Source organism: Peromyscus leucopus, chromosome 5 (assembly GCF_004664715.2).
Source record: "Peromyscus leucopus breed LL Stock chromosome 5, UCI_PerLeu_2.1, whole genome shotgun sequence".
In the NCBI taxonomy this organism is placed as follows: Eukaryota; Metazoa; Chordata; class Mammalia; order Rodentia; family Cricetidae; genus Peromyscus; species Peromyscus leucopus.
Window position 1 is genome coordinate 114,175,296 of NC_051067.1, and position 25,611 is coordinate 114,200,906.

The window sequence follows — 25,611 nt, forward strand, 5'->3', positions numbered from 1 at the left end:
ATAGGTCTGAGACCAGAGCTTTCCAAGGCTAGTCCTGTGCTGAGCCTGAGAGTAAAGTTAACTTCAACTACATCTGATTGCTGAGGACTGAGAAATGATGGTTCCCAAAGGAAGGTTTGGAATATGAAATACATGTTCACTACTCCAGGAGAAGCTACAAAGTTTCCAGATATTCTAATATCATTTCAGCCCAATAAACATTTGCCGAATCAGTGTAGGACAACATAAGGCAGAGCTGCTGCAGATCACGTTAAAAAGCATCGGGTTCCGAACTCAGATGTTGCAGTATGGAGCACCAATGAAGCACTACTGAAGGCAGATACCACAGTCAGTATCGAGAGGCCACTTTAGCAAGGAGCTACTCCAATCAAGTGCAGATTGATGAGGTCCAGGTTCCATCTACAGGACACCAAAGAGGTGCGGCGCTGAGAGATGGCGTTTCTTTCTTCTCCGATGTAACCACCAGAAAAGCAGAGGTTTGCTCAGCATGAAGGGAGAGGCAGATCAATATGAAGGGTCCTGATATGAGCAAGAGTTCACTTAAACTGGTGGTAGTCAGGTGGGTTTCTGATCCAGGATGCAAACGGCTGTTTCCTTCGGAGTGCGCGCCAGGCTTCCTGGTAGGCAGCTGCAGCCTCCTTGTACTCCTGATAGGTGTCCAGCTTCTGCACCCTAATGCACACATGTCATCAAGCACAGTTCTCACTGCAGTGCTCCCCCTGGGAGCAACTGGACAGATTCAGACAGCAGAGCAGGAGCAGAGAGAGCACTCTGCTCCCTCTACAGGGAATTCAGGTTAAAGCAATACATGCTGAGGCAGGCTAGAATCACAGAACACTAGTATGTATGGCTCTTGTCCAATTAGATAAAATTTTCTTTTCTTTGTGGTATTGGGGATCACACAAAGTTTCATGTATGCTTAGACAGTCTCCTCCTACTATCACTGAGCTGTCTACCCCAGCCCCGACTTAAAGTTTCCTCCAGAGGATCTAGAGATTAAGAACCTTCTTGGCTTTGTTTCTTCTTATAAGAACATTATGGAACATCACAGCCTTTAGCCTCTTTGACTGCTGAAAAATGTCTGACACTCTGAACAGTTGTAATTTGTTGTACAATTTTGTTAAAGATGGGTTACATTTGTTTATGCTGTGGAATATTTGTTTAATGATGCAAAGATGTGTTGCATTCTTTTATGTTGCATTTGTTTAACTCTGTGAAGCTGTGTTACTTTACCTCTCTAATACACCTGATTGTCTAATGAAGAGCGGAACAGCCAATAGCAAGGCAGGAGAAAGGATAGGCGGGCTGTTAGGTAGAGAGAATAAATAGAAGGAGAAAAAGGAGAGACTGAGGGTTCTTGCAGTAAATACTGATTTAAGTTTTATTTTAATCAATTTTTTTTTTTTTTTTGTTAGTTAAGAGTGGGACCCATGAACTTGATCATTTCAAGCTGTATTTAAGTTCTGTGCTCCTGGAAAACAGGTGTAGCTTCCTAAAAAAAGGCTCTGGGTCCAAATTCCCAGCATCATAAAGTCAGCCAATCAGTCAAATGATAAAATGGAAAAAAAAAAAAAATCAGACCTGTAATCCTAGCATTTGGGAGGCTGAAGCAGGAGAACTGCTGTGAGTTTGAGCTTAAGCTGTCCTGTATAGTGAGTTTCAGTTTCAGGCCAACCTGGGCAGTGAGATCCTATCTCAGAATAAGTAAATCAATGTGTGAGTAAGTAAAACTAAAACAGAACCTTCCTCTTACCCTTCTGTGTTTACTGCAAGCACAGCCTCTTCTCTATAACTCAGGTAAGACATTGACACAAACCTACAAGCTCCCATTCTCTGGTAAGCAGCAGCACCCACAGGCTTGCTGAGTGCATGAGTCATCTGCCAGATGTCTCACCATGCACAAGCCAGACCCAGAGCAGACGTCTTTACAGACAGGAGGACAGAGGGATAGACAGTGTCACCTGACAGAGTCTGGCTGCTTGTCTTCTGCAATGCTGCTCAGCAGCTTCTGGAATGATCTAAAGAGTTCCACCTTGCTGATTCGGGATCTGTTCAGAAAGAGAAAGTAAACATCACTGACTAATAACTAGGTGCCAGGCCACTATCAGAGACACTAGGCCTCATCACAGTGCTGAGGAGTGGATGTGCCAGATCCCCCATTGGACCTGAAATGTCTCATCAGCCCCTCCCCTTCTTCCTTCCTCTTCCCCCCGCCTCCTCCCCTGACAAAACGTCTTGATATGTTGCCCAGGCTGGTCTTGATCCTGAGCCTCCTGCCTCAGTTTCCCAAGTGTGAAGATTCAAGCATGGGTCACCACACCCTGGCTCTCCGGAGAGATCTGTGTTGTGACTGCTGGCAGGTAACACTGACCTGTTAGCCACATGACTGAGCATTTTCAGAATTCAATCCTCTCACCCCATTCAAGCTTTTAGGGGACTGCATCCCTAGATGACATAATTATTGACCTCTCAAATCCCAAGGTACAATCGCCTATTAAATTCATTTTTTTATTCCAAGTCAGCAGAAACTCTGAAGAATAAGGTCTATTGCTATCTAATGCAGCTTTTTTGTAGATAATTTGTTAAACATCAACAGATAACTAACGTACTTTCATAGAATAAATCTAATGGGGGTATGAAAGATGTATATAAGAAATTATATTAATTATAAATTATAAAAATTTAAAACAATAAAATGAAATTATGAAAGTTTACTGAGGGCTGGCTGGGGCTATTGCTCAGGGTTAGAACATTTACCTTGTACATGTATTAGGTTCTAGGTTCAATCTTCAGTACTGTTAGGAAATCCGAAAAAAACTGGGGCTAGGCAGATGGCTCAGTGGTTGGGAGCACTTGCTGCTCTTGCAGAGAACCTGAGTTTGGCTCCCAGCACCCATATTAGGTGGCTTACAACTGCCTTGTTACTCCAGATCCAGGGGATCTGCCACCCTCTTCTGGCCTCTGCAGGTACCTGCACTCACGTGCACATACTCAAAAACATAAACATATATAAATAATGAAAAATAAAAAATAAACCTTAGAGGGAAAAGATGGCTAAGTGGTCAAGAGTATGTGCTACTCTTCCTGAGGACCTGGGTTCAGTTCCCAGCACCCATAGAATGGCTCACAACTGTCTGTAACTCTAGTTCCAGGGGATACAATGCGCTCTTCTGGCCTCTTTGGGCACTGCACATATGTGGTACACATACATTCAGGCAAAATACTCATAAAATAAAACAGATATAAAATAAAAATAGATCTTTAAAAAAAGAAAACTAAGTTTTGGGTTGGTGTGATGGCTCAGTGGATGAAGCCATGACAGCCTGAGTTTGGTCCATGGGACCTGCATGGTAGGAGAGAACCACCTTTCAAAAGCTGTCCTCTGACCTTAACACACATGCTATGGCGTGAATGTTTGTAAGCACATACATGCACAGACACAAAAATAAATACATGTAATAAAAAACTTCAAGAAGTCCTAAATAGCCGGGTGGTGGTGGCGCACGCCTTTAATCCCAGCACTCGGGAGGCAGAGGCAGGTGGATCTGTGAGTTGGAGACCAGCCTGGTCTACAGAGTGAGCTTCAGGACAGCCAGGGATACACAGAGAGAAACCCTGTCTCGACAAACCAAAAAAAAAAAAAAAAAAAGTCCTAAAAAAGTGGGACTCAAAACTATCCAGTCTGGGGGACAAAGCGCTGACCTGGCAGGAGTGTTACACACGCTCACAGTCCGTGTTCCTACGAGCCAATAGTGGGACAGTGGTTAGCAGAGCGGCCTTGCTTGTTTCTGGTCTGAAAGACAATGCTGAGAGATGTCTATTTTTCTCAAATTGACCTTTAGATTTAAAATCCAAGAATTGCCAAGACAGGACAGTCTTGAAGGACATTCCATGGGGACTTTCTCTGACAGAGATGATCTTATTTAAAGCTAGAGCTGAGTGTGTTTTCTGAGTCAGGAGTAGTGATGCACATACAATTCCCGTACTTGGTAGGCTGAGCAGAATTGTGCATTCAATCTAGGACAGGGAGAGAGAAGGGGTGGGGAGAGAGACCGTATCTAAAAAGGCATACAGAGTATGGTTTTGTTATAGGGATAAATAGAACAACAGAAGAGAATAAATAGGTGTGTGTGTGTGTGTGTGTGTGTGTGTGTGTGTGTAATGGTATATGTGGTTCCTGGATTTGACACAAATATCCCACTTGGCTGGTCGGTGGTGGCCTACACCTTTAATTCCAGCACTTGGGAGGCAGAGGCCAGCCTGGTCTATAGAGTGAGTTCTAGGATAGCCAGAGCTACACAGAGAAACCCTATTTTGACCCCTGACCCCCCAAAATCCCACTTAAAGCATGTGGATTTTCGGAAATCAGTAGCTTACCTTGCCATAAAGACTACAAAGTGAGTGTGTCTGGCAGGAAGTCAGGCCTGTGAACAGGCTTTTCTATATAACTGAGTGCCGGAGGACTGCAGGGTACCAGAGAGATGTACCTCAAACCTCCTGGAGCTCAGGAAGTTTATTTCTCCCCACCCGAATAGAGTGGCCCGGAGAATCTATGCACCAACAGAGACCCTGCAGCTGAGACACAGTCTCCTGGGACTGAAGCAAGTCATAGAACCAAATACTGGCACATGTAACGGTGCCAGTCAAGCCCAGGTTAATTAATTACTACTCAGAAAATTAATACTCAAGGACAAAGCCACCTGTTAAACATTAGAGAGAACATACCCCAAGGGTAGGCAGCAAAGGCAACAAAAATGTTAAATTTTTATGTATCTAGTAATTTTATTATAAATATGATTTTATCATTTGACTATATGTATTTACTAATAAAATAATGTTAGTCAAGACTTCAGCTTGAAAAATATTTGCCTGTTTCTGCCTCCTAAGTGTTGGGACTAAAAGCATGCACCACCAAGCCTGGTTTATTACTGAGTATTAGTGAAGTATATTGGAACATTTCGTTCATACTCTACCACCCGGAGAACAGATCCACATCAAGGCTCAACATGTCACCCAATTCAATGGAAGGAGGCCTACTGGGATCTATTTACCTCCATCATGGTAGCTCAGTGCCAAGGTTAGTGCCAACAGCCCAATACCCTCTTGGGAACATACCTGTACAGGTTCTCAATCGTCTGTTCCCTGGAGAACCAGAAGGAACTCTGAATGTTTTCCCACTTAAGTCATCTCATTAGTAATGGTAGGATACTGCATGTACATACTCAGCAATGAGGGGTTGAGGCAGGATCCAGACCAAAGCCTGCCTGAGCTGTATCATCAGCTCCCTCTCCACTCCAAAAAAAGAGTTATGCCAATAAAGCAAATGAGAGTCTGGGAGTATAGCTCAGTGGTTGAGTGATTGCTGCCATGTGTATGGCTTGGAGAGGGGAGATGGCTATAAACCTCTTCTCAGTTCAGTAAGCTGTATCATGATCTTTCCAGTATATTCTAGTATCTCAACTGGCACAGTTTTTTCCTCGTAATAAAGAGAATTAGCCTCTATGAGGCAGAGTAAAAGCAATCTTCTTAAAATGAGCATCTTTATGTGATTCCTGTTATTATCCCAGTGTTTATAAACACACCTTTCTTGCATCTCTAACAACGCCATTTGAGGTCCCCAGAGTTTCCCAGAGATAGCCTCACAATGCAGCCACTAAGGGGTGAGCAGTAAGGAACCTGCTTCTCCCAGCAGCTGAAGGTCTTAGTATAAAGTGAGCTCTAGCTGGACGTTGGTGGCACACGCCTTTAATTCCAGCACTTGGGATGCAGAGCCAGGAGGATCTCTGTGAGTTCAAGGCCAGTCTGGTCTACAGATCAAGATCCAGGACAGGCTTCAACGCTACACAGAGAAACCCTGTCTCGAAAAAACAAACAAACAAACAAACAAACAAACAAACAAAACTAAACAAAAAAAGTGAGCTCTAATTCCTGCACAGAATAATGTTACAAAGATCATTTAGCAAGATGCCATTTCAAGCTATATCTACCTTACTCAGTTCTCACATTGGCTAACCTTGCTTTACAGTTGGCAAGTAAGCTCAGAAGTAGAGTGATCTGCTCAGGTACACCTGGGAGAAACAGTGCCAGGATCTAAATATTGGCCCCCTCCAATCCCTAAGCCCTGCTGCCCTGCAGAGTCTGTGCTCTGATTCATATTCACATTCTCTGCCTCCTACTTACATATAAGGATGTAGCTCTCAGTCTGCCTGCTGTCATGCTCCCCACTATGATGGCCATGGACTCACCCTCTGAAACCGTGAGCCTACATTAAATGCTTCCTCCTATAAGTTGCCTTGGTCATGGTCCTTTGTCACAGCAGTAGAAAGGTTCACTAAGACACTGTCTATCCATGAACCCTCATTGTACAGGTAAGTACACTGTGGTCCACAGAGCAGCTGGCCTTGCCCCCAAGTCACACAGACAACTGGAGACAGAGCTAGGGTTAGAACATGAGGCACTCCAGGTCACACAGGGAACAATGACAGACTGTGACAAGCTGGAGACAGCACCACAAGAGTCTAGAGAGAAATGATCCCTTTAATTCAGGAGGTGTTGGGAGTTGAGCTGGGCTTTTAAAGCATGAGGGTAAAGACTCTAGGCAAAGACTAACACTCCCCCGCTCTGAGCAAAGGAGCAAATGGAAGCCACAGGCCGCTAAGTGGGGCCGATGAGGAGCCTGAGTCTGTCACTCACAACAGAGCCAGAGTGCAGCAGGAAGCCTGCGGGCCTGACCTCTCATGACCTGCTCTGCTCACACATCCTGCTTTCAGGCTCCTAACAAGGCAGGTCTCCTAACAAGTATAAAAGATGGCTGGAAACAAAAGGAAACAAAAACATTGAGTACATTTTTGTGACTCCGAATTACATAAGATTCCTTAGATAAGAATCCAAAAGTACAACCAAACAAAGAAAAAAGTGCACAGATTTGACTTCATTAAATTTCAAAACTTTTGTGCTTTAAAGAGCACCATCAAAAGTAAAAAAAGAAGGGAGCTAGAGAGATGGCTTAGTGCTTAAGAACACCGGCTGATCTTCCAAAGAATCCAGGTTCAATTTCTAGCACCCATAAAATGGTTCACAACTGTCTGTAACAACTGTAGTTCCATGGACTGACACCCTTTTCTGGTTTCTGTGGGCCCTGCACACACATGGTGCATAGACATACATGCAGGAAAAACACCCATACACATAGAATGAATGAAATTAAAAAAAAAAAAAAAGTTAAAAAGGTCTGGGTACGGTGGCACATACCTAGGTGGATTGGATCTTTGCAAGTTCAAACCCAACCTGGTCCATAGAGACCTGAGTTTGGTCCTTGGGACCCACATGGCGGAAGCAGAGAACTGAATCCCACAAAATGTCTTCTGACATAACACATAAATGTAACTTAGAAATTGAAAATAAAGACAAACCAATTATAAAATGGGCAAGGAATGATAACAAATATTTCTCCAAAGAAGATACACAAATGGCTAGTAAGCACATAACAAGATGCCCATACTATTAGTCACTGGGGAAATGCAGAGCAAAACAAGGAGAGAGCACTTCATACTTAACAGACAGTCATCACACGCGTCAGACGGGATGCAAGGCAATTGCTCCTGGGACCTGACCATGGTGGAGCTGCTAGGGAAATGGTTCACTCATTCCTGAAAAGCTATCCACGTGGTTACCACAGACCCAGCAAGTCCACCCCTATGTACATCCTAAGAGAAATGAAAGTATACAAAAATAGGCACCCAGTTGTTCACACCAGCACTACTCATAATAGCCCAAAGCACAAAATCCCCCAAAGCCATCACCGGTGAGAGAGAAGTCAAACGAGGCATTGCTATATAGTGGATACTACTTAGCCATCCATGAAGAAAGTACCAATCCACACCACAGGAGTGAACTATGCAGGCATGCTACGTGGATGAAAGAGACACAAAGGACCACACTGTAAATCACTTCATTGATACCACAAGTGTCCAGAAGACAGAAATATGTGGAGAAAGTAAATGAAGCAAATGAGGGATTTCCAAGGGCTAGGGCGAAGAAGGAGCAGGCAGTTTCCTTTAGGGGAAATGAGAAAGTCTCCGAGTTGGAGAGGAAAGAGTGAGCTCACAGGTACCATCTCCCCAACCCCAGTGAGCTGTACCTGGCCCGAGGGCTTCCAATTTCTTTCTTGGTTGTTCCCTGTGGAAAACCATTGGCAGTCACATCCAAAGGATGCTCAGGAACAGCACTCCAGCTGATAGCTGTGGAGAGAGGAATTCTGGGATTAAAACATTTTCTACTCCTAGATCAGTGCTGCCCTCAATCTTGGCCCGAGAATTTCCTCTCTGTAGTGGGCAGCCATTAACACCAACTCATAACTGGTCACAGTGTTGAGAGCAAGCATCTACTGAGTGCTCATCTCTCAATGGGACAACTGTCTCCATCCCCTCCCACCCCCCAGGGCTCAGGGAACACCGCGGAAGAGGTGAAATGAAGGAGAGAGCTGGAGGACAGGGAGGAGGGCTGTGAAATGTTCTTCTCTGGACATTTGATGGCTGCTGCACTCAGAAGCTTACTGTAGCTGTGGTTACCTGCAAAACTCCAGCTAAGATGAGTCAACATTTCAACAGGCAGCACTAACTGGACTCAGCAGACTACAAAAAAAGAAAACAAACAAACAAACCCCAAACCAAACCAAATAAATGAGAGAGAGAGAGAGAGAGAGAGAGAGAGAGAGAGAGAGAGAGAGAGAGAGAGAGAGCAAACACATAAACACATACATGAAAGAGGAGGGAGGGTGACATGTTGGGAGAGTTGGGGTCAAAATAAAAGATAGAAACCTGTGTAGTTTCCCATGAATGTTACAATATTTTCACTCTGCCTCTACAGCACCATAAAAGTTAGATATGATGTCAAAACTTTGTTGGATCTGATGCTTGGTTCCTCAGGATTCAATGATATCAAACAGTTCATCATTTTTCCCTAGAGACAGGGTTTCTCTGTGTAGCCCTGGCTGTCCTGCAACTCACTCTGTAGACCAGGCTGGCCTCGAACTCAGAGATTCACCTGCCTTTGCTTCCCGAGTGTTGGGATTTATGATATGCGCCACCACACCCACCATAATCATGATGATTATTATTATAGCTTACAATTTAATGTTTCATTATACTTATTTATTGGGAGAGGCATATGTATGCCGTGGGGCATGTGTGGAGGTCAGAGGACAACCTGAGGGGAGGTGGGTTCTGGGCTCCCACATGTGGGTTCCAGGAATCAAACTCGAGGTATCAGGTTTGCTGGCAACTGTGCCTTTACCTGCTGAGCCACCTCACTGGCTCCTAACTTACAGTTTCATCGAAAATGTGCTACATGGTAGACACAGAATAAATGTACAAATATAATTTCTTAATTCTCATAATAGGCATGATAAGCAATATTCTTCTCATCTGAAGAATAAAGGCCATAAAGAAGGCCAAGACAGGGCACCTAGCCTGGCCAGGATCTCCCAGGGCATACACTCAACCCCGTGTGGGTGTCTTCCAAGGAACACACGGTTAGCACTGTCGTCCTGGGACAGTCGGTCAGAGCAGCTGCTCCAGGGTCAGCTAACCTGGACCCCTTACCTGCCCCACAAGGAACGAGCCGGCCCGCTCCGTCGGCTCTTTGCACTTGCACTTGCACTGCACGGCGGCTCTGTTCGAACAGCAAACCCGACTGCTCTATCTTCAGTTCAGGAACTCCAAAGCCTCGGGGTAAATCCAAGACCTCCTGACACCTGAGGAGGAGGGAACTGCCTTCAGGTTAGATGTACCCGGAGAAGAAGACTCAGAGTAGCCCATCATCCCCGGGCCCCAGGACAGACAAAGACCCCAGTGCCGAGTGGATCTACCAGTTTACTTATTGAAGTGGGGAGTGAAGAATGCCAGGAATCACACAGTAGGAACTTTGGAATTTTATTACTTATTTATCTGAGACAGGATCCCAATTAGCCTAGTATAGTCCCCAACCTGAAATACAGCTGGGTACCACCTTGAAATTCTCATCCCCCTGCCTCTACCTCCTGAGTGCTGGGATTATAGGTGTACAGGATAACCCACCCTTTTTTATGAGGTGTTGGGGATCAAACAGACAGCCTTGTGCCCGCTAGCAAGCAGTTACTAACTGAGCTATATCCCCAGCCCCAGAAGGAATTCTATGATTTGAAAAAGATCCCATTTTACTGGTCTAAAGGCATAACTAAAAACTGAGTTAATATCCATCAGTGGTATCAGAAATCTCACACTTCATTCTTCACTGGAGAAACTTAAACTTTACCTTGTTTACACAGGCTTCCTAAGAAATCCTTCAAACTTACCCCAAACTAAAATCATCCCATACTATAAGTTGGTTTTCCCCTTTTCTGAACAAGCCAGGTGCTCATCTGATGCAAATCTAATGCACAGATAGGAACTTCAAATCTCAGAAACTTTATAAGCATTAGCAGCCTCCACTACTCTCCATGGCCTTCTCCAGCCACCGGTAACCACAAACCCGGATCTCTATGTACCTGACTGTGTAACAGCCCTGACTGTCCTGGAACTCACTCTGCAGCCCAGGCTGGCCTTGAATTCACAGAGATCTGCCTGCCTCTACTTCCCAGGTGCTGGGACTAAAGGCGTGCGCCACCACCGCCCAGCTTGTACTTGCCTTTTGTGGTTATTTCACATCAACAGACTCAGACATGCATGGCTTATTTCACTTAGCATGGTATTTTAATGGTTCACTCATGTTGTAGCATGTATCAGCACACTAGTCTTTTTTTTTTTTGAGACTGGATCTCATGTAGCCCAGGCTAGCCTTGACCCTAATGTAACTTCTGATCCTCCTGTCCAAGTTTTGGGATTACAGGCTGAGTGCCACCATGTTTGGTACTTCAAGACTTTCTAACAATGAACAGTATTTGCTTGAATACACTACTTTTGTATGCTTGCATTTTTATTTATTTTTTTTTTAGTTTTTTGAGACAAGGTTTCTCTGTGTAACAGTCTTGGCTGTCTTGGCACCAGACTGGCCTCAAAGCTCACACAGATCCAACTACATCTGACTCCCAAGGGCTGAGAAGCTGAGAATAAAGACCTGTGCCACCATGCCTGGACATACGTGAAGTCCTTCTTGCTCATGAATCTACTGAGCAGCACTGGGCTGCTTCTGTTTGGGCCTATTCCTAGCATGCTGCTCTAAACATCTGTGTGTGTGTTTTAGTGGGATTGTACATTTTCACTTCTCTTGGGTGTGTGCCTAGGAATGGGAACACTAGGTTCTGTCTGGGGTGCCGCTTTTGGAATCTGCTACCCAGGCTTATATCCCCATGATGCCTCTCTAACCCTCATCTACTATAGCACACACCAGAGTGGTCATGTGTACAGCCATCACTGTTTATCTTTTTTTGAAACAGGGTCTTTGTTTATTTTGCCAAGATTTAGAATCTTGCTATGAAACTTAGACTGGCCTTCAACTGAGTTCCTCCATTATAGCTTCCTGAGTACTGGGATTAAAACTAATATTTGGTTTTTTGTTTTGTTTTGTTTTTCAAGAAAGAGTTTCTCTGTGTAACCCTGGCAGTCCTGGAATTCATTATGTAGACCAAGCTAGTCTCAAATTCACAGAGATTATTTACTGGTTTTTAATGGTCATGTAGCCTGGGCTGGCCTCAAACTCCCTATGTAGCTAAGGGTAACCTTGAACTTCCGGTCTTCCTGTTTCCTCCTCCCAAATGCTAAGATTAGACGTCTATGCCTTCATGGCCAGTTTTATGCAGTGTTGAAATTCAACCTAGGGCTTCCTTCAAATTAGGCAAGCACTCTTCCAACTGAGATACATTCCCCAGCCCTGGCAATTATTCTGCTTACTGTAGAAATGCACAGAAGAAAAATGATAATGTACAGCAATAACAAAGAACAGCCCATAACACCATGACTCAGAGATAATTATCGATATACAGCCTCCTACAGCTTTCTGTGCACATCCATATTTTAAGACCAAGATGGAGCTCTCTTCATCTTCTAAATTGCTCTTTAAACATCACAAACATCTTTCTACATTAAATATTCATCAATACTATTTTTAACAAAAGAAATCACTTAATTTCCAGTGGCAGAGCATTTCTGGTTTCCTTTTCTTTTTAAGTTACTGTATATATAAACCTAAGACTTATACTTTCTTAATTATTTCTTTAGAAAAAAATGCCAAAACGTGCGACTGCTGAGTCGGCAGGTGGAGACTCTCCTGGCTCCTCGCACACCTTCTACTGCCCTCCCTCTACTGCCCTCCCTCTACTGCCCTCCCCGCGGCCTCTCACCTGCCAGTCAAGGCTCTCCTCATGGCTTCCTGGCTGTATGGGCACTTCCCGACGACCACAGCTGACAGGTAGATGGGCTTTTCCAGGAAGTGCATCAGCAGTGCGCCCTGGCATCCCAGGACGTTCCACCGTGCCATCTTGTCACTGCAGGACATGGAGCACGTCCTGTCTCCCCTGCCCGGCTTTACTCGAAGCAGCCCCACCTGGTGGTAGGCAGCACCTGGCTTTCTCAGGTCCCCCGTGTCTCCGGGAACACACTTGGCTCCCGTTCTATGCACATCCACCACTCGGAACCTCCCTGGAGCTGTTCCCTTGGCAGCATCCAGCTCCTCCTCCGTGGTGAGACCAGAGCTGCTGACATCTGGTTTGACTGTACCGCTTTCCTGCATCCCATGGTGAGCGAGGCCACTGGAGAGCGCCCTGGCAGGAGCTCCAAGCTTCATCTTCTTGGCTACAGGGCTGTCAGGGTCTTCACAATCCCTTTTATCTTTGGAATCCTCTAGATTATCACTCCTTTCCACAGGTGAGTTGTTGACCCCATTGCTGATGACAAGACAGCAAGGTTGTTCTTCAAACTCCAGCATTGGAATGATGGAGGCATCCCCACCTGCATGAGAGGGGACCTTTAACCAGGAATTCTCAGAACGAGCCTGCCCAGCCAGCGACATTAATGTCCCTTAGGAATTAGAAATGCAAATTGTAAGGCTGGAGAGATAACTCAGTGGTAGAGTGATTGTCTAGCATGCAGGAGACCCTGAGTTCAATCCTCAACTCTGTGTGTGTGTGTAGCAAATTATTGGGACCTAATGGACATGCTGAATGAGAAACTCTGAAGGTTGGACCCAGAAGTCAGTCTGTTTTAATAAACTGAGCAGGCCATTCTGATGCAAGCCTGAGTCAGAGAACCGTGGCCTCAAACCGAGGTCATTTGTTTTCCCTGCTCAACTGAGGTGAGGAAAGAGGCAGAGAGGTGATAAGCTCAGCGCTAAAGCACAGGTGTATGAGCATGAAGCCAGGCGTGATTGTAACCACCACTAAAAAGGAAACAAATAAATACAAAACCAAAAGCGCGCGCGCACACACACACACACACACGCAGGTATGCACATACTGTGGCACACGTGCGGAGGTCAACGGACACCTGCAGGCGTTGGTACTCACCTTCCTCTGTGTGACACGGGATCGTGTTCCCTGCTGCATATGCCAGCAAGCCATTTTGTCATAAGATTGGCAAGATTACAGACATGTGCTAGGGTGTCTGGCTTTACGTGGGTTCTAGGAATTCAACCTTGCCATAAATGATTGAAAGCTTGTATGGCAAGCACTTTACACATGAGACCTCCGCAGACATGCTTCTTTCTTCAACACTAAATTAACATCAAGGCTGGAGAGACAGCTCAGTGACGAAGAGCACTTGCTGTTCTCCCATGGGCACAGGTTCAGTTCCCAGCACCCACATCAGGTGCTTTATAACCTCCTGTAATTCCAGTTCCAGGGATCTGACACCCCTGGTCTCTACTGGTACTTGTATGCAAGTGGTACCCATAAACTCACATAAGCACACACATATTCACATAACAATAAGTAAATAAATCTTTTACAAAATTAATGATATACATATATAAACAAACAAACAAAACCAGTGCATGCGCTAAAGCTCTAATAAAAATTGCTGAGGTCAGCCGGGGGGTAGTGGCACATGCCTTTAATCCCAGCACTTGGGAGACAGTGGCAGGCAGATCTCTGTGAGTTTGAGGCCAGCCTGGTCTACAGAGTGAGTTCCAGGACAGCCAGGGTTACACAGAAAAACCCTGTCTCAGAAAACAACAACAACAACAACAAACAAACAAACAAACAAACAAAAAAACCTCTGAGGTCTTGATGAAACCCCTCTACTAGACCCCATGAGTTGAAACTTCTTGATAAGAGAATTATGGAAATTTCTGCCACAAAGAAGTTTTAGAAACACTGTTTAGACCAGGGTTTCTCAATCTCCACACTCATGAAATTTTTGTTTTCTCTTTTGAGACAACACCTCCTGTAACTCAGACTGGCTTCAAACTCCCTATTAGCCGAGGATGGCCTCGAATTTCTGAACCTCCTGCCTCTGCCTCCCAAGTCCTGCAATCACAAGTGTGTCCCCAAGCCACACGGAGGTGATCCTGTATGATGGCCTCTATACATTAGATGCTAACAGTCCTCCAGTCTGACAATCAAAAGTGTCTCCAGAACCAGTCTGGTTGCACACACATGTAATCCCAACACATGGGGGTTAGAATGAAATGATCCTCACGATCCTCAGCTAAGAGGAAACGGGACTTGCAGGCAGTTTTGAGCTGCCCAGGATGGGTGCTGGGAACTGAACTCATGTTCTCTAGAAGAGCAATCAGTGTCCTTAACCATTGAGCCACCTCACCTGCTTAGGCAAAGACTTGTTTTGTGACACTGGAGATCACAGAGTACTGGGCAAGCACTCTACCACTGAGCTACACACCTCAGCCAGAGAACTACTGATTTGCAATGAGAAAAGTTTCCCAAGGGCATTTTGTGGACTGGTATCCTGTAAATGCCTTGGAATACAGTAGTGGCTTATTTCACGGTTGAGTAAATTTGACAAACATTATTAAAATATCCTCATCTTAGGGATTTTATGATGTATATTCCTACAGTAAAAACCCACAATAAACTGCAAATTCCAGTCCACACCAGTGTTTCCAAAACCTCCAGTGTTTCCCTTTGCTGGTTTACAGATGTCCAGTCTACTCTGTGCCCACAGGAACCCGAGAAAACCTGAGGTCAGGGGAACGCACAGTGCTCCCTCCCTTGAGAAGGGGGCTATTTCTTCAAACCAGCCCAATGTGTTGCTCTTTCAGTGCGGACAGAATATCCTTGTAGTCTTTAAAACCAGAGAGTGGGAAAGGCAAGAGGGGTGCAGAAGGAGAAACGCCACAGGGGAGGCTGCCTGCTGACTTCCAGAGACCTCACAAGGTGACAGCAACTTTGGAGAACTCACTGGGGTCCACCTCCTACTCTGTAGGCACAGAGATGTGATCTTGACAGACGCCTGAATACAAGAGGCTGACTCACGCTAATAAAACACAAAAGTAAGAGTCTGAAGTAGCTAACCAAGACACCAAATTATTAATTAGTAATGAGAGGTAAATGTCAAGGGAGCCAGAGAGTCACATTTGCTGGGCAATGTGCTTCCTTCCTACAGATAAACCACGGGTGGGGTGGGAGGGGGCGCCACATGCAAAAGATTACTCATGAACGCAGGGAGTTAGATCGGTGACTGAAGATTTTTTCCAGCAAAACAATTTCCAGAATTTTTAAGATTAACAGAGGGTTGCCAACTTCTTATTTAAGATCTTTAAAAACAAAAAGCCAATTACCACAACTACCAAAGAGAGAGCCTCCACCCACGCCACAGCTCTTCTCCCTCCCACCTCTCAGCACACTGCGTCACCATCCCTTCAAAGCCTGAGGAGAAACCTGGAAGCCATCTTTGCCTCCCCCTTCACACCAATCATGAAGTCTGACAACTGTCCTCCTAAATCTCCCTTACATCTACTCAGTTGTCCACCTCTCATGAATGACCTCTGCCCTCCCTCAAACGGTCATACCCTCACTTAAAACACAACAAAAACTCCTGAAACCTTTCCTTTTGAATCATCTACTACAGTCTAGATCCTTCTTGCTTTGCGGATGCTCACAGATCAGTACGGCCCCGAGCCCGCTGGCCCGTGTCGTTTGTTAGAAGGCTGACACCTTGGATCTGCCCAGGTCTTTACTCACAGTAAGCAGGCACATTACCACTGAGCTCTCTCCCCAGCCCCTTGTTTACTGCTTTATACTCAGAACGCCATATTGTGTCTGAGTGATAGAGAATACTTGTTCGAGACAGACCTGGTGCCACACTCCTGTAACTTCAGGAGTTCAAGGCAAGGTGGGCTAACAGCAGGACCACCTTAAAACACACACACACACACACACACACACACACACACACACACACACACACCCCAAAAAACCCTGGGTGTGGGGAGCATGCCTACATCCCCAGCACTTGGGCGACCGAGGCAGGAAGTTTGCTGAAGCTCAAGGCCAACATGGGCCTACGTATTAAGTTTAAGGCCGGCCAGGACAACTTAGCAAAGACCTGTCTCAGAAGCCGGCGAGCTGGCTCAGTGTGTGAAGGTGCCTGCTGCCAAGCCTGACAGGTTCCACCTGTAGCCCCCACTAGTGGAAGCCAAGAACTAACCACAGTTGTCCTCTGACCTCCACGAGTGTACAGTGGACATGCACACGCACACAGTCTCTCCCTAAATACATAAGTAAAAACATCTGTCTCCAGTGAGTAGATGACTGAACGCGGGCTTTGGGATAAGTTACTGTAGCAAGACTGAGGGCTTTTTTGAGCCCCAATGATTACGTTGTACTTCATGGGGTTAAGCTTGAAGCTGCCCAATCTTGACTTAGAGAACTAACAGTCAATGACTTCTCACCTCCCTGTATCTGCCTTCTGCTTTTCCCCGGTAGAAATGTGATCGTGTATATAAATAATCACTACCATTGGTTGTAGCTATTTCCAGCCAGAAGTTTTTTTGGAGAAATATCTCTATGAGTCAGATAAGCCTAAGGAAGCAGTCAATGCAACATTACTCCTAAGGCTTGGCTATACTCACAGGGTGTGTGGCTAGAGAAAAACACAAAAGACAGGTCAGGTCTGAGCTTCCACAGTCCTCTTTGGGTTCCTGGCACAAAGATACTATCCTCTTTCAGGACGGCCGCCAGATGGAGCTGATGGAGAAGGTACCTGAGGGTCGGAAGAGAGCAGAAGGAACACTTAGGCTGGGGAAGCAGCTCAGGCTACTTTACACACAGGCCGAGGGCCTAGCGTGTGCAGCACCCTTGGCTCGACTCCCAGCACTATAAAGTGAGTGAAATGGAGGAAAGAGAGTAAACAAATTTCTGTGGTAAAGAGAGCTCTCTTGCTGGGCAATTACAGGAAAGGAGAACAACGAGATTGGTAATGATCTGGCATTCTAAGAGTGATAGAAATGAGTCCTTTGTAAAGGTCAGGAGGATTGCAGGCTTCGCCCTGGATCTACTGAAATCAGAATCTCTGGAGGTAGGTCCAGCCAGCTTGTCCACTCCCATCCCTGGGCTGGGGTTTGAACCCAAAGGTCTGATGTGCTAGGCGAGAGCTCCATTACTAGCTCCATTACTAAGCTTATAACCCTGGTCCCAGAAACCTGGGTTTTTTGTTTGTTTGTTTTCAAGACAGAGTTTCTCTGTGTAAAAGCCCTGGCTGTCTTAGAATTCACTCTGTAGACCAGGCTGTCTCAAACTCACAGAGATCCACCTGCCTCTGCCTCCCAGTGCTGGGATTAAAGGCGTGCGCCACCATGCAAGAACCCTGGGTTTTAACACATGATTCTGAGGCATACTCAAGTTTGGGAACACTAATCTGGACTCTGGTAGTTCAGAGTGACACAATCTACATCAGCTTCGAGCTCATTAGAAATGCAAACCCCACCCCCCAGACATATTCAACCAGACTCTTTGGAAGTATGGCTTTACCTTTGGAAACTTCTTTTGGCTATGATCTCAGCATGGCTGTCATTGAGGATGTCTCCTGTGGCAAAGACAGGAGATATGGATTAAATGAAGCCTGGGATCTGGAGGGCCTGGTGGAATACAGCAGTACCCCGCCAGCACTCAGGTTGGCCATGTTACCTCCTCGAGGGCTCTGTGAGAAAGTGTCACAGTCATTAGTGGTGATGTACTTACAGCTTGAGTTTCTCAACATTTGGGACAATAAAATTCTTTGTTGTAGGGGGAAAGCCTATAAAATATAGGATGAGGCAGGTGTGGTGGTGCATGTCTTTAATCCCAGCACTCAGGAGGCATAGGTTGGTGGATCTCTGTGAGTTCAAGGCCAGCATGGTCTACACTGTGAGTTCTAAGTCAGCCAGAGCTACACAGAGAGACCCAGTCTCAAACACACACACACACACACACACACACACACACACACACACACACACACACACACCAGGGATACATAGGGAGACCCTGTCTCAAACAAACAAAAATATTTAGGATGTACAGGATCCTTTACCCACAAGATGCCAAGAATACCCCATCCCACACCATGTGGTGATGACTAAAAACACTTCTGGACAATGCCAAAGAACCTTGGGCACAAAATTGCCATTGGTTGCTGGGTTTATCATGGTGCCTATAATCCCTGGCTTAGGCAGGAATACCAGAAACATAGCAAGTTCTAGATAAGCCTTGGCTACATACTGAGATCCTATCTCAAAATACTAAACAAATAAAAAAACAACAAATAAACCAAGTGAAACAAACAAACAAAAATACCTCCTGTAGTTGTTGTTTCACTCTTTTGGCTCTTTGGACGGGGTGGGGGGGGTTGGGGGGGGTTGGGGGTGGGGGGTGGGGTGTGCTACCCAGCTCCCAAATAATCACACAGCGATGTATTCTTACTTATGAATACCCGGCCTTAGCTTGGCTTGTTTCTAACCAGCTTTTCTTTTTTCTTTTTTTTGATTTTTCAAGACAGGGTTTCTCTGTGTAGCCCTGGCTGTCCTGAAACTCTCTCTGTAGACCAGGCTGGCCTCGAACTCACAGAAATCTCCCTGCCTCTGTCTCCTGAGTGCTGGGATTAAAGATGTGAGCCACGGCCGGGCAGTGGTGGTGCACGCCTGTAATCCCAGCACATGGGAAGCAGAGGCAGGCGAATCTCTGTGAGTTCGAGGCCAGCCTGGTCTACAAAGTGAGATCCAGGAAAGGCACAAAACTACACAGAGAAACCCTGTCTCAAAAAACAAACAAACAAAAAAAAAACAAAAACAAAAACAAACAAACAAAAAAAGGCATGAGCCACCACTGCCTGGCCCTAGCCAGCTTTTCTTAACTAAAATTATTCCATCTACCTTTTGCCTCTGGGCTTTTATCTTTCTCTATTCTATATACCTTTCTTTACTTCTTACTCCATGGCTTGCTGTGTAGCTGGGTGGCTGGCCTCTGATATCCTCTCTCCTTCTTTTCTCATTCCTTGATCTTCTTCCCAGATTTCTCCTTCTATAAATTCTCTCTGCCTGCCAGCCCCTTCTATCCTTTCTCCTGCCTTGCTATTGACCATTTAGATCTTTATTAGACCAATCAGGTGTTTTAGACAGGCACAGTAACACAGCTTCATAGAGTTAAACAAATGCAACATAAAAGAATGCAACACATCTTTGCATCATTAAATCTTCCATAGCATAAATGAATGTAACACATCTTTAACTAATATTCCACAACAACCTCTAGTTGAGATTTATAGAGACAATTTTTTTTTTAAGTGCTTGGGGATTGGATCTAGTGCCTTATGCATCTAGGCAAGTGCACTGCCCCTGAGCTATATCCCCAAATTCCTTCAATTTTTTAAAGAAGATATCTTATTACATTTTCATTTATATATTTTGTATATATGTGCCATGATGTGTACACATGTGATACAATATGCATGTAGATAGAGGTCAGTTTTATCCTTCTACTATGTGGGTCTTGAGAATCAAGCTTAGCTTATGGCTTGGTGACAGACAAGGTCTCACTGTGTGGCTCTAGCTGGCCTGGGACTCGCTAGAACTCCACAGAGACCCATCAGTCTCTGTCTCCAAAATGCTGGGCTTAAAAGTGTGCACTACCAACTCTGACACTTTATTTATCAAGACAGGGTTTCTTTGTGTAACCTTGGCTGTCCTGGAATTAGTTCTATAGACTAGGCTGGCCTTGAACTCACAGAGATCCACCTGATTCTGTCTCCCGAGTGCTGGGCTTAAAGGCCTGGGCAACCAACCCTGACAGAGGGTTTCACTAAGGTGATTAAGCTCTTCTTCGACTCTATCTGTAGCTGGTGGGATTGTAGGCTTGTGCCACCTGGCTACAGAAATCCTCCATCTGTAGATCAGGGATGGAGTTATCTCCTACTATGGTATTGTATTCATGCTCATGGTGATACATTTCCATAGGGGACCTGAGATGGTTCCCTCATATACAGGAGATACGGCAAGGAGAATGGAAGGGACATCCACATTCTTGTTGATGCCAAAGGTCTAGTTAATTCAAGATTGCTTTCTGGGGCTTCAGAAACCACTCAGGCTGCTGCTTCTTCCTGCCACTCTGCTTTAATTCCTTCTAGATATAACGTGGAACAATTAAACTCCGGGAATCTTTGGTTTAAACATTAAATTACTGCCTTTTAGAAGCATGTTCCCGGTGATTTTTGCTCTGATTTGGACTTATTTCTTTTCTTTTTTTTTTTTCCCCTTAAGGCAAGATATTTACTATGCTAGTCTCGAACTCCTTGCCACAGCCTCTGGAGTGTTGGGATTACAGGCATGCACTACCAAGTTCAGCTCTGAATTCTCTTTCAAAAAACGAATAGTCTTCCATTGTCGGGACAATCAGTAGGAAATGAGGGGTCAGCCACTCCAACCAGTGTGGCCCGTTTCTTTGACAAGGAGACTAAAGGTCAGGCTGGACACCCTGCGCAGAGGTAACTGTGGAGAGCCTCTCCCGGCTTACCGCTCTTCCTCATCTTGGACTGGCCTATGCATTTTGTTCCTGTTCCCATTGAGACAACTTCCTTTGTCACTGAAAGGAAAAAAAGAAATCATTAAGTGAAGTCTCAGAGGCTGAATGCTTCCCAGTGTTCAGGTTTAATAAGTCCGTATGTCTCCTTTCTCCAGGGGATTCCCACAGGAGGACTCTACCACCACTGCAGTTCCGGGGTTGAGTTTGCCACCACCAGAAGTATTGCGCCACCTGGTGGAGATCATGGGAAAACACCTAACACTAGAGTTCACATCCAGTCCGTTGGGGAGAAAAGGTCTCACCTTGCACTTCCTTATCAGTGGTGTCCCAAGTTTGGTCAGCTGGAGACTGTATCTTCACCACAGCTGCCAACAAAGTCCATTCACGATTTGGCTCAGGCTTCCCCTGCTTGGGTAATTTGCCACGATAGTGTGCATAGCACAGCTGAGCAATCTCGTCTGCTGTCCACATAGCTGGAGCTGGAGCCGAGGCCCTCCGAAAAGCCAAAACTATCAGAATAGAAAGGAAAGAAAGTCAGTGTAAGACAGAGCCTCACTCCAGTGCCTCAGTGGTCTCGAATGTAGCCGGAGTGCTCAGACTAAGGATCCTGTTTTCCTGCTAACCTCCCTTCCCTCCCATCTTTAAGAGACAAGAGAGAGCCACAACTCCCACAAGGCATGTTACCGCTTCAAGATTAAAACAGCTATGTTATACCAGTGAATGAATCTGGATCTACTATGTTTTACACTGTCCTTTCAAATATCAGCTTGCTTTGGGCAGAGCTTCACCCTACAAAGTTACTTTCTGGACAGATGTTCTTTTCCTCTTTTCCCAACAGACAAGTCAACCTACCTTACTCTAGCAAATTTCCAAAGTCTCTCACTGGATGTTTTCACAACAGTTGTACTTAAGGGTGTGGGCATGGAACTGTACTTTCTAGTTCCAAGTTTACCACAGATTAACTGTGTGATTATTGGGTAGATTATTTTAGTTTTCACATCTGTTAAAACATGGATCATAGGGCTGGAGAGATGGCTCAGAGGTTAAGAGCACTGACTGCTCTTCCAGAGGTCCTGAGTTCAATTCCCAGCACCTACATGGTGGCTCACAACCATCTGTAATGAGATCTGGCTCCCTCTCCTGTATACATAATAAATAAATAAATCTTTTTTTTTTTTTAAAAAAAAAACATGGATTATAGCTGACCAGTGGTGGAGTGTGCCTTTAAACCCAGCACTCAGGGGTAAGATGCAGGCGGATCTCTGAGCTCGAGGCCTGCTTAGTCTACAGAACGAGTTCCTGGGCAGCCAATGCTACACAGAGAAATCCTGTTTTGAAAAACACAAACCTCCCCCCTCCCACAAAAAAAATCAGGGATAATAGTACTTAACATTTTTTTCTTTTTGACTTTTCAAGATAGGGTTTTTCAGTGTAACAGCCCTGGCTGTCCTGGAACTCACTCTGTAGACCAAGGTGGCCTCAAACTCATAGACATCTGTCTGCCTCTGCTTCTCAAGTGCTGGGATTAAAGGCATGTGCCACCACCACCTGGCTAGTACTTAACATATTTTATAAATACTTATAAAAGCAAACTCTTTAACAGTGTCGACTGTGACTGACATTACAAAATACATTTGGTGATCTGGGACATTTGAGTTGGTAGGGGAAGGATTGTAACGGGCACATAAAGCCATTTATACACAAAATCACAAAACATTAAGCTGATCAGATCTGAAAGAGGCCTGAGAGGTTTCAAGAGAGTCTCCCACTCTTGGCTGTTAGTGCTCACTGGACGCTTCTTAGATGAGCTTATATGATGGCTAGACACTGAAGAGCATTTGTAGCATAAACAACAGAATAGTTTTTACTGAGCTCAGATGTGATGTTTCTGCAAGGTATTTCTACAACTTCTGCAAGTTGCATTTATTTTTGCAGTAAATGGTAATGATTATTCTAGCAGGGACTAACAGAGATAGTTACTTTAAAGTCTAACGCAGAGAAGTCTTGTATTTCTTTTTTTTTTTTTTTCTCTTTTTTTTTGGAAACAGGATCTGTGTAGCCTTGGCTATCCTGGAACTCAATTTGTAGACCAGGCTGGCCTCGAACTCAAGAGATCCGCCTGCCTCTGCCTCCTGAGTGCTGGGAAAGTCTTGTATTTCTAGGAACATAAGCATGGAAGATCCTAGAATCCTGTTAGCTCCAGAGAGGCAGCACAGAACAGTTTATTTTATAAAGGTAGACGCCTGACATCAACCGACAATTAAACTAGAGGTGCATATTACAAACTACAAGTCAAGGGGGAGAAAGCAGCCCAGACTCCGTCACGTCATTCAGGCAGCGGACTGAAGGACCACGCACGCGGTTGTTGAATGTTTCGACTTTTGGGTTCGCTGTAACGCTTGTCTACAACCCCTACTTAAAGACCTTGAAGTATTCCTTCATACGAAGGAACTCAAACAGGCATTTCTCTGACCACTAACAATAGTCGCAAGAAGCTGAAAAACCCACTTCTTTCCTGTTTTCCTGGTGGGGCTCCGCGCGACCGGAGCTCCTAGCAGGACCCTGAGACCCCTCCCCGCGGGAGCAGAGGACACGTGTCCTCACAGCCTCCTCCCACACAAGCCCAGCTGTGCAGACCGGGCCCCGAGACGCCGATCTGGAGGCCCTGAGACCCTGCTGCCCGCGCGCCACGGCCCACACCCTCCACCACTCCCGCCACACGAACCCCTTCTACCGCCACACTCGCCAGAGAACCCGGTTGCGCAGCGGAAGTGACGCGCTAAACGACAGCTTCGCTCAAGCTCCGCTCGCGAAGCACGCTGGTCTTTGTAGTCCTCAGGTTGGAGCGGAGCCAAGTCCACTCAGTTCTAATCGAGTTGTGCTGAGGGGAGGAAGCCTGCCTGTGCAGAGAGGTAAGGTTTCAAAACCGACTTACCCCGAAACTCGTCTGAATTTTGAACAGGACTATGATCAGTTTCCTGCCTTACTCATAACAAATCCTGCATGGCTATCGTGGGCTTGGATGACATGGCTCCTCACTCATTTCTCTTCAGGGGTAACATTCCTTGTTACTCTATGTACATATATGAATACATATCCTGCTCCTTGTCGACTGTATGTAAAATAGCACCTCAGTCCTCTTACCCTCTGCTCAGTGTTTTTATTTTTATTTTTATTTTCTTTTTTGGTTTTTCGAGACAGGGTTTCTCTGTGTAGCTTTGTGCCTTTCCTGGGACTCACTTGGTAGCCCAGGCTGGCCTCGAACTCACAGAGATCCACCTGGCTCTGCCTCCCAAATGCTGGGATTAAAGGCGTGCGCCATAACCGCCCGGCTTCATTTTTCTTTTTTAAAAATTTATTAACTATGTACACAGTGTTCTGTCTGCATATTCGCTTGCAGGCCAGAAGAGGGCACCAGATCTCATTACAGATGGTTGTGAGCCACCATGTGGTTGCTGGGAATTGGTGCTCAGGACCTCTGGAAGAGCAGCCAGTGTGCTCTTAACCTCTGAGCCATCTCTCCAACTCTTGGTGTTTTTTCTTAGTGTGTGTCCCCACCAAAAAAGGAAATGTACTTGATATTGTCTGGTTCTCCCTCAACTTCCTGCTCAAGCCCTGCAGAAAACAGAAGTAATTTCCATGGAAGTAGTGATTTGATTGTTCACTGCTGTGTTTCCAGTATTTCAGAACAATGCCTAGTATTGAACAGACATTAATATAAATCTGTTTAAAGATTACAGCTGCAGATGAGACTTAAAAGAGTTGACTCAGGCCGGGCGGTGGTGGCGCACGCCTTTAATCCCAGCACTTGGGAGGCAGAGGCAGGCGGATCTTTGTGAGTTCGAGGCCAGCCTGGGCTACCAAGTGAGCTCCAGGAAAGGCGCAAAGCTACGCAGAGGAACCCTGTCTCGAAAAACCAAAAAAAAAAAAAAAAGAGTTGACTCAGAAGTTAAGAGCACATCTTGCTCTTGCAGAACTGGACTTTGGTTCTCAGCATCCATTTGGTTGGACAGCTTACAACTGCCTGTAACTCCAGCTCCAGGGGAATCCAATGTCTGTGGCCTCAGAGTGCACCTGTACTATAATGCACACACACATAATTAAAAATAAAAATAAAGCCAGGCAATTGTGGCGCACGCCTTCAGTCCCAGCATTTGGGAGGCAGAGGCAGGTGGATCTCAGTGAGTTCAAGGCTAGCCTGGTCTACAGAGTGAGATTCAGGACAGGTACCAAAACTACACAGAGAAACTTTATCTCCTCCCCCCCCCCCAAAAAAAAAAAAAAATTACAAGCCAGGTGGTGTGGCAAACGTCTTTAATACTGGCAGAGGCAGGTGTATTTCTGTGAGTTTGTGGCCAGCCTGGTCTACAAAGTGAGTTCCAAGACAGACAGATTATTATTATTATTTTTTTTTAAAAGACAGGGTTTTTCTGTGTGGCTTTGGAACCTATCCTGGAACTCGCTTTGTAGACCAGGCTGGCCTCGAACCTCGAAATCACAGAGATTCACCTGCCTCTGGCTCCTGAATGCTGGGATTAAAGGCCTGCACCACCACCGCCTGGTGACAGCCAGAATTCTTACACAGAGAGGTCCTGAGTTCAATTCCCAGTGACCATATGGTAGCTCACAACCATCTATGGTGAGATCTGGTGCCCTCTTCTGCCTTGCAGACATACATTCAAGCAGAA

General features: G+C 45.5%; 1 protein-coding gene across 2 annotated transcripts; it reads right to left on the bottom strand.

Moving 5' to 3' along the window:
- Positions 1 to 115: 115 nt before the first annotated feature.
- On the bottom strand, positions 116 to 23,682 carry Adat1 (adenosine deaminase tRNA specific 1). Of its 2 annotated transcripts, none has more exons than XM_028892768.2 (10): positions 23,649 to 23,682; positions 21,226 to 21,432; positions 20,915 to 20,983; positions 17,900 to 17,954; positions 17,002 to 17,132; positions 12,317 to 12,923; positions 9,603 to 9,754; positions 8,141 to 8,240; positions 1,962 to 2,048; positions 116 to 672 (listed from the first exon to the last, which is right to left on the bottom strand). In XM_028892768.2, the coding sequence occupies exons 2-10, from the start codon at positions 21,392 to 21,394 to the stop codon at positions 537 to 539; spliced, it is 1,506 nt and encodes a 501-aa protein (XP_028748601.1). In that variant the 5' UTR covers positions 21,395 to 21,432; positions 23,649 to 23,682; the 3' UTR covers positions 116 to 536. The 2 variants fall into 2 exon arrangements, with proteins under 2 accessions (XP_028748601.1, XP_028748602.2); XM_028892769.2 differs by having other exon boundaries at positions 9,603 to 9,769.
- Between the last annotated feature and the right edge of the window lie 1,929 nt (positions 23,683 to 25,611).

What these genes read in the sequence shown, in the direction of transcription:
- Adat1 (XM_028892769.2), bottom strand. Translation starts at nt 21,394, where the DNA reads ATGTGGACAGCAGACGAGATTGCTCAGCTGTGCTATGCACACTATCGT. An exon ending in TTTCTCTAGCCACACACCCT is followed by an intron (nt 12,924 to 17,001) that starts GTGAGTATAGCC and finishes CCTCTCATGCAG; the next exon opens with GTGGGGATGCCTCCATCATT. An exon ending in AAGCAGCCAGACTCTGTCAG is followed by an intron (nt 673 to 1,961) that starts GTGACACTGTCT and finishes TGTGTGCATTAG; the next exon opens with GGTGCAGAAGCTGGACACCT.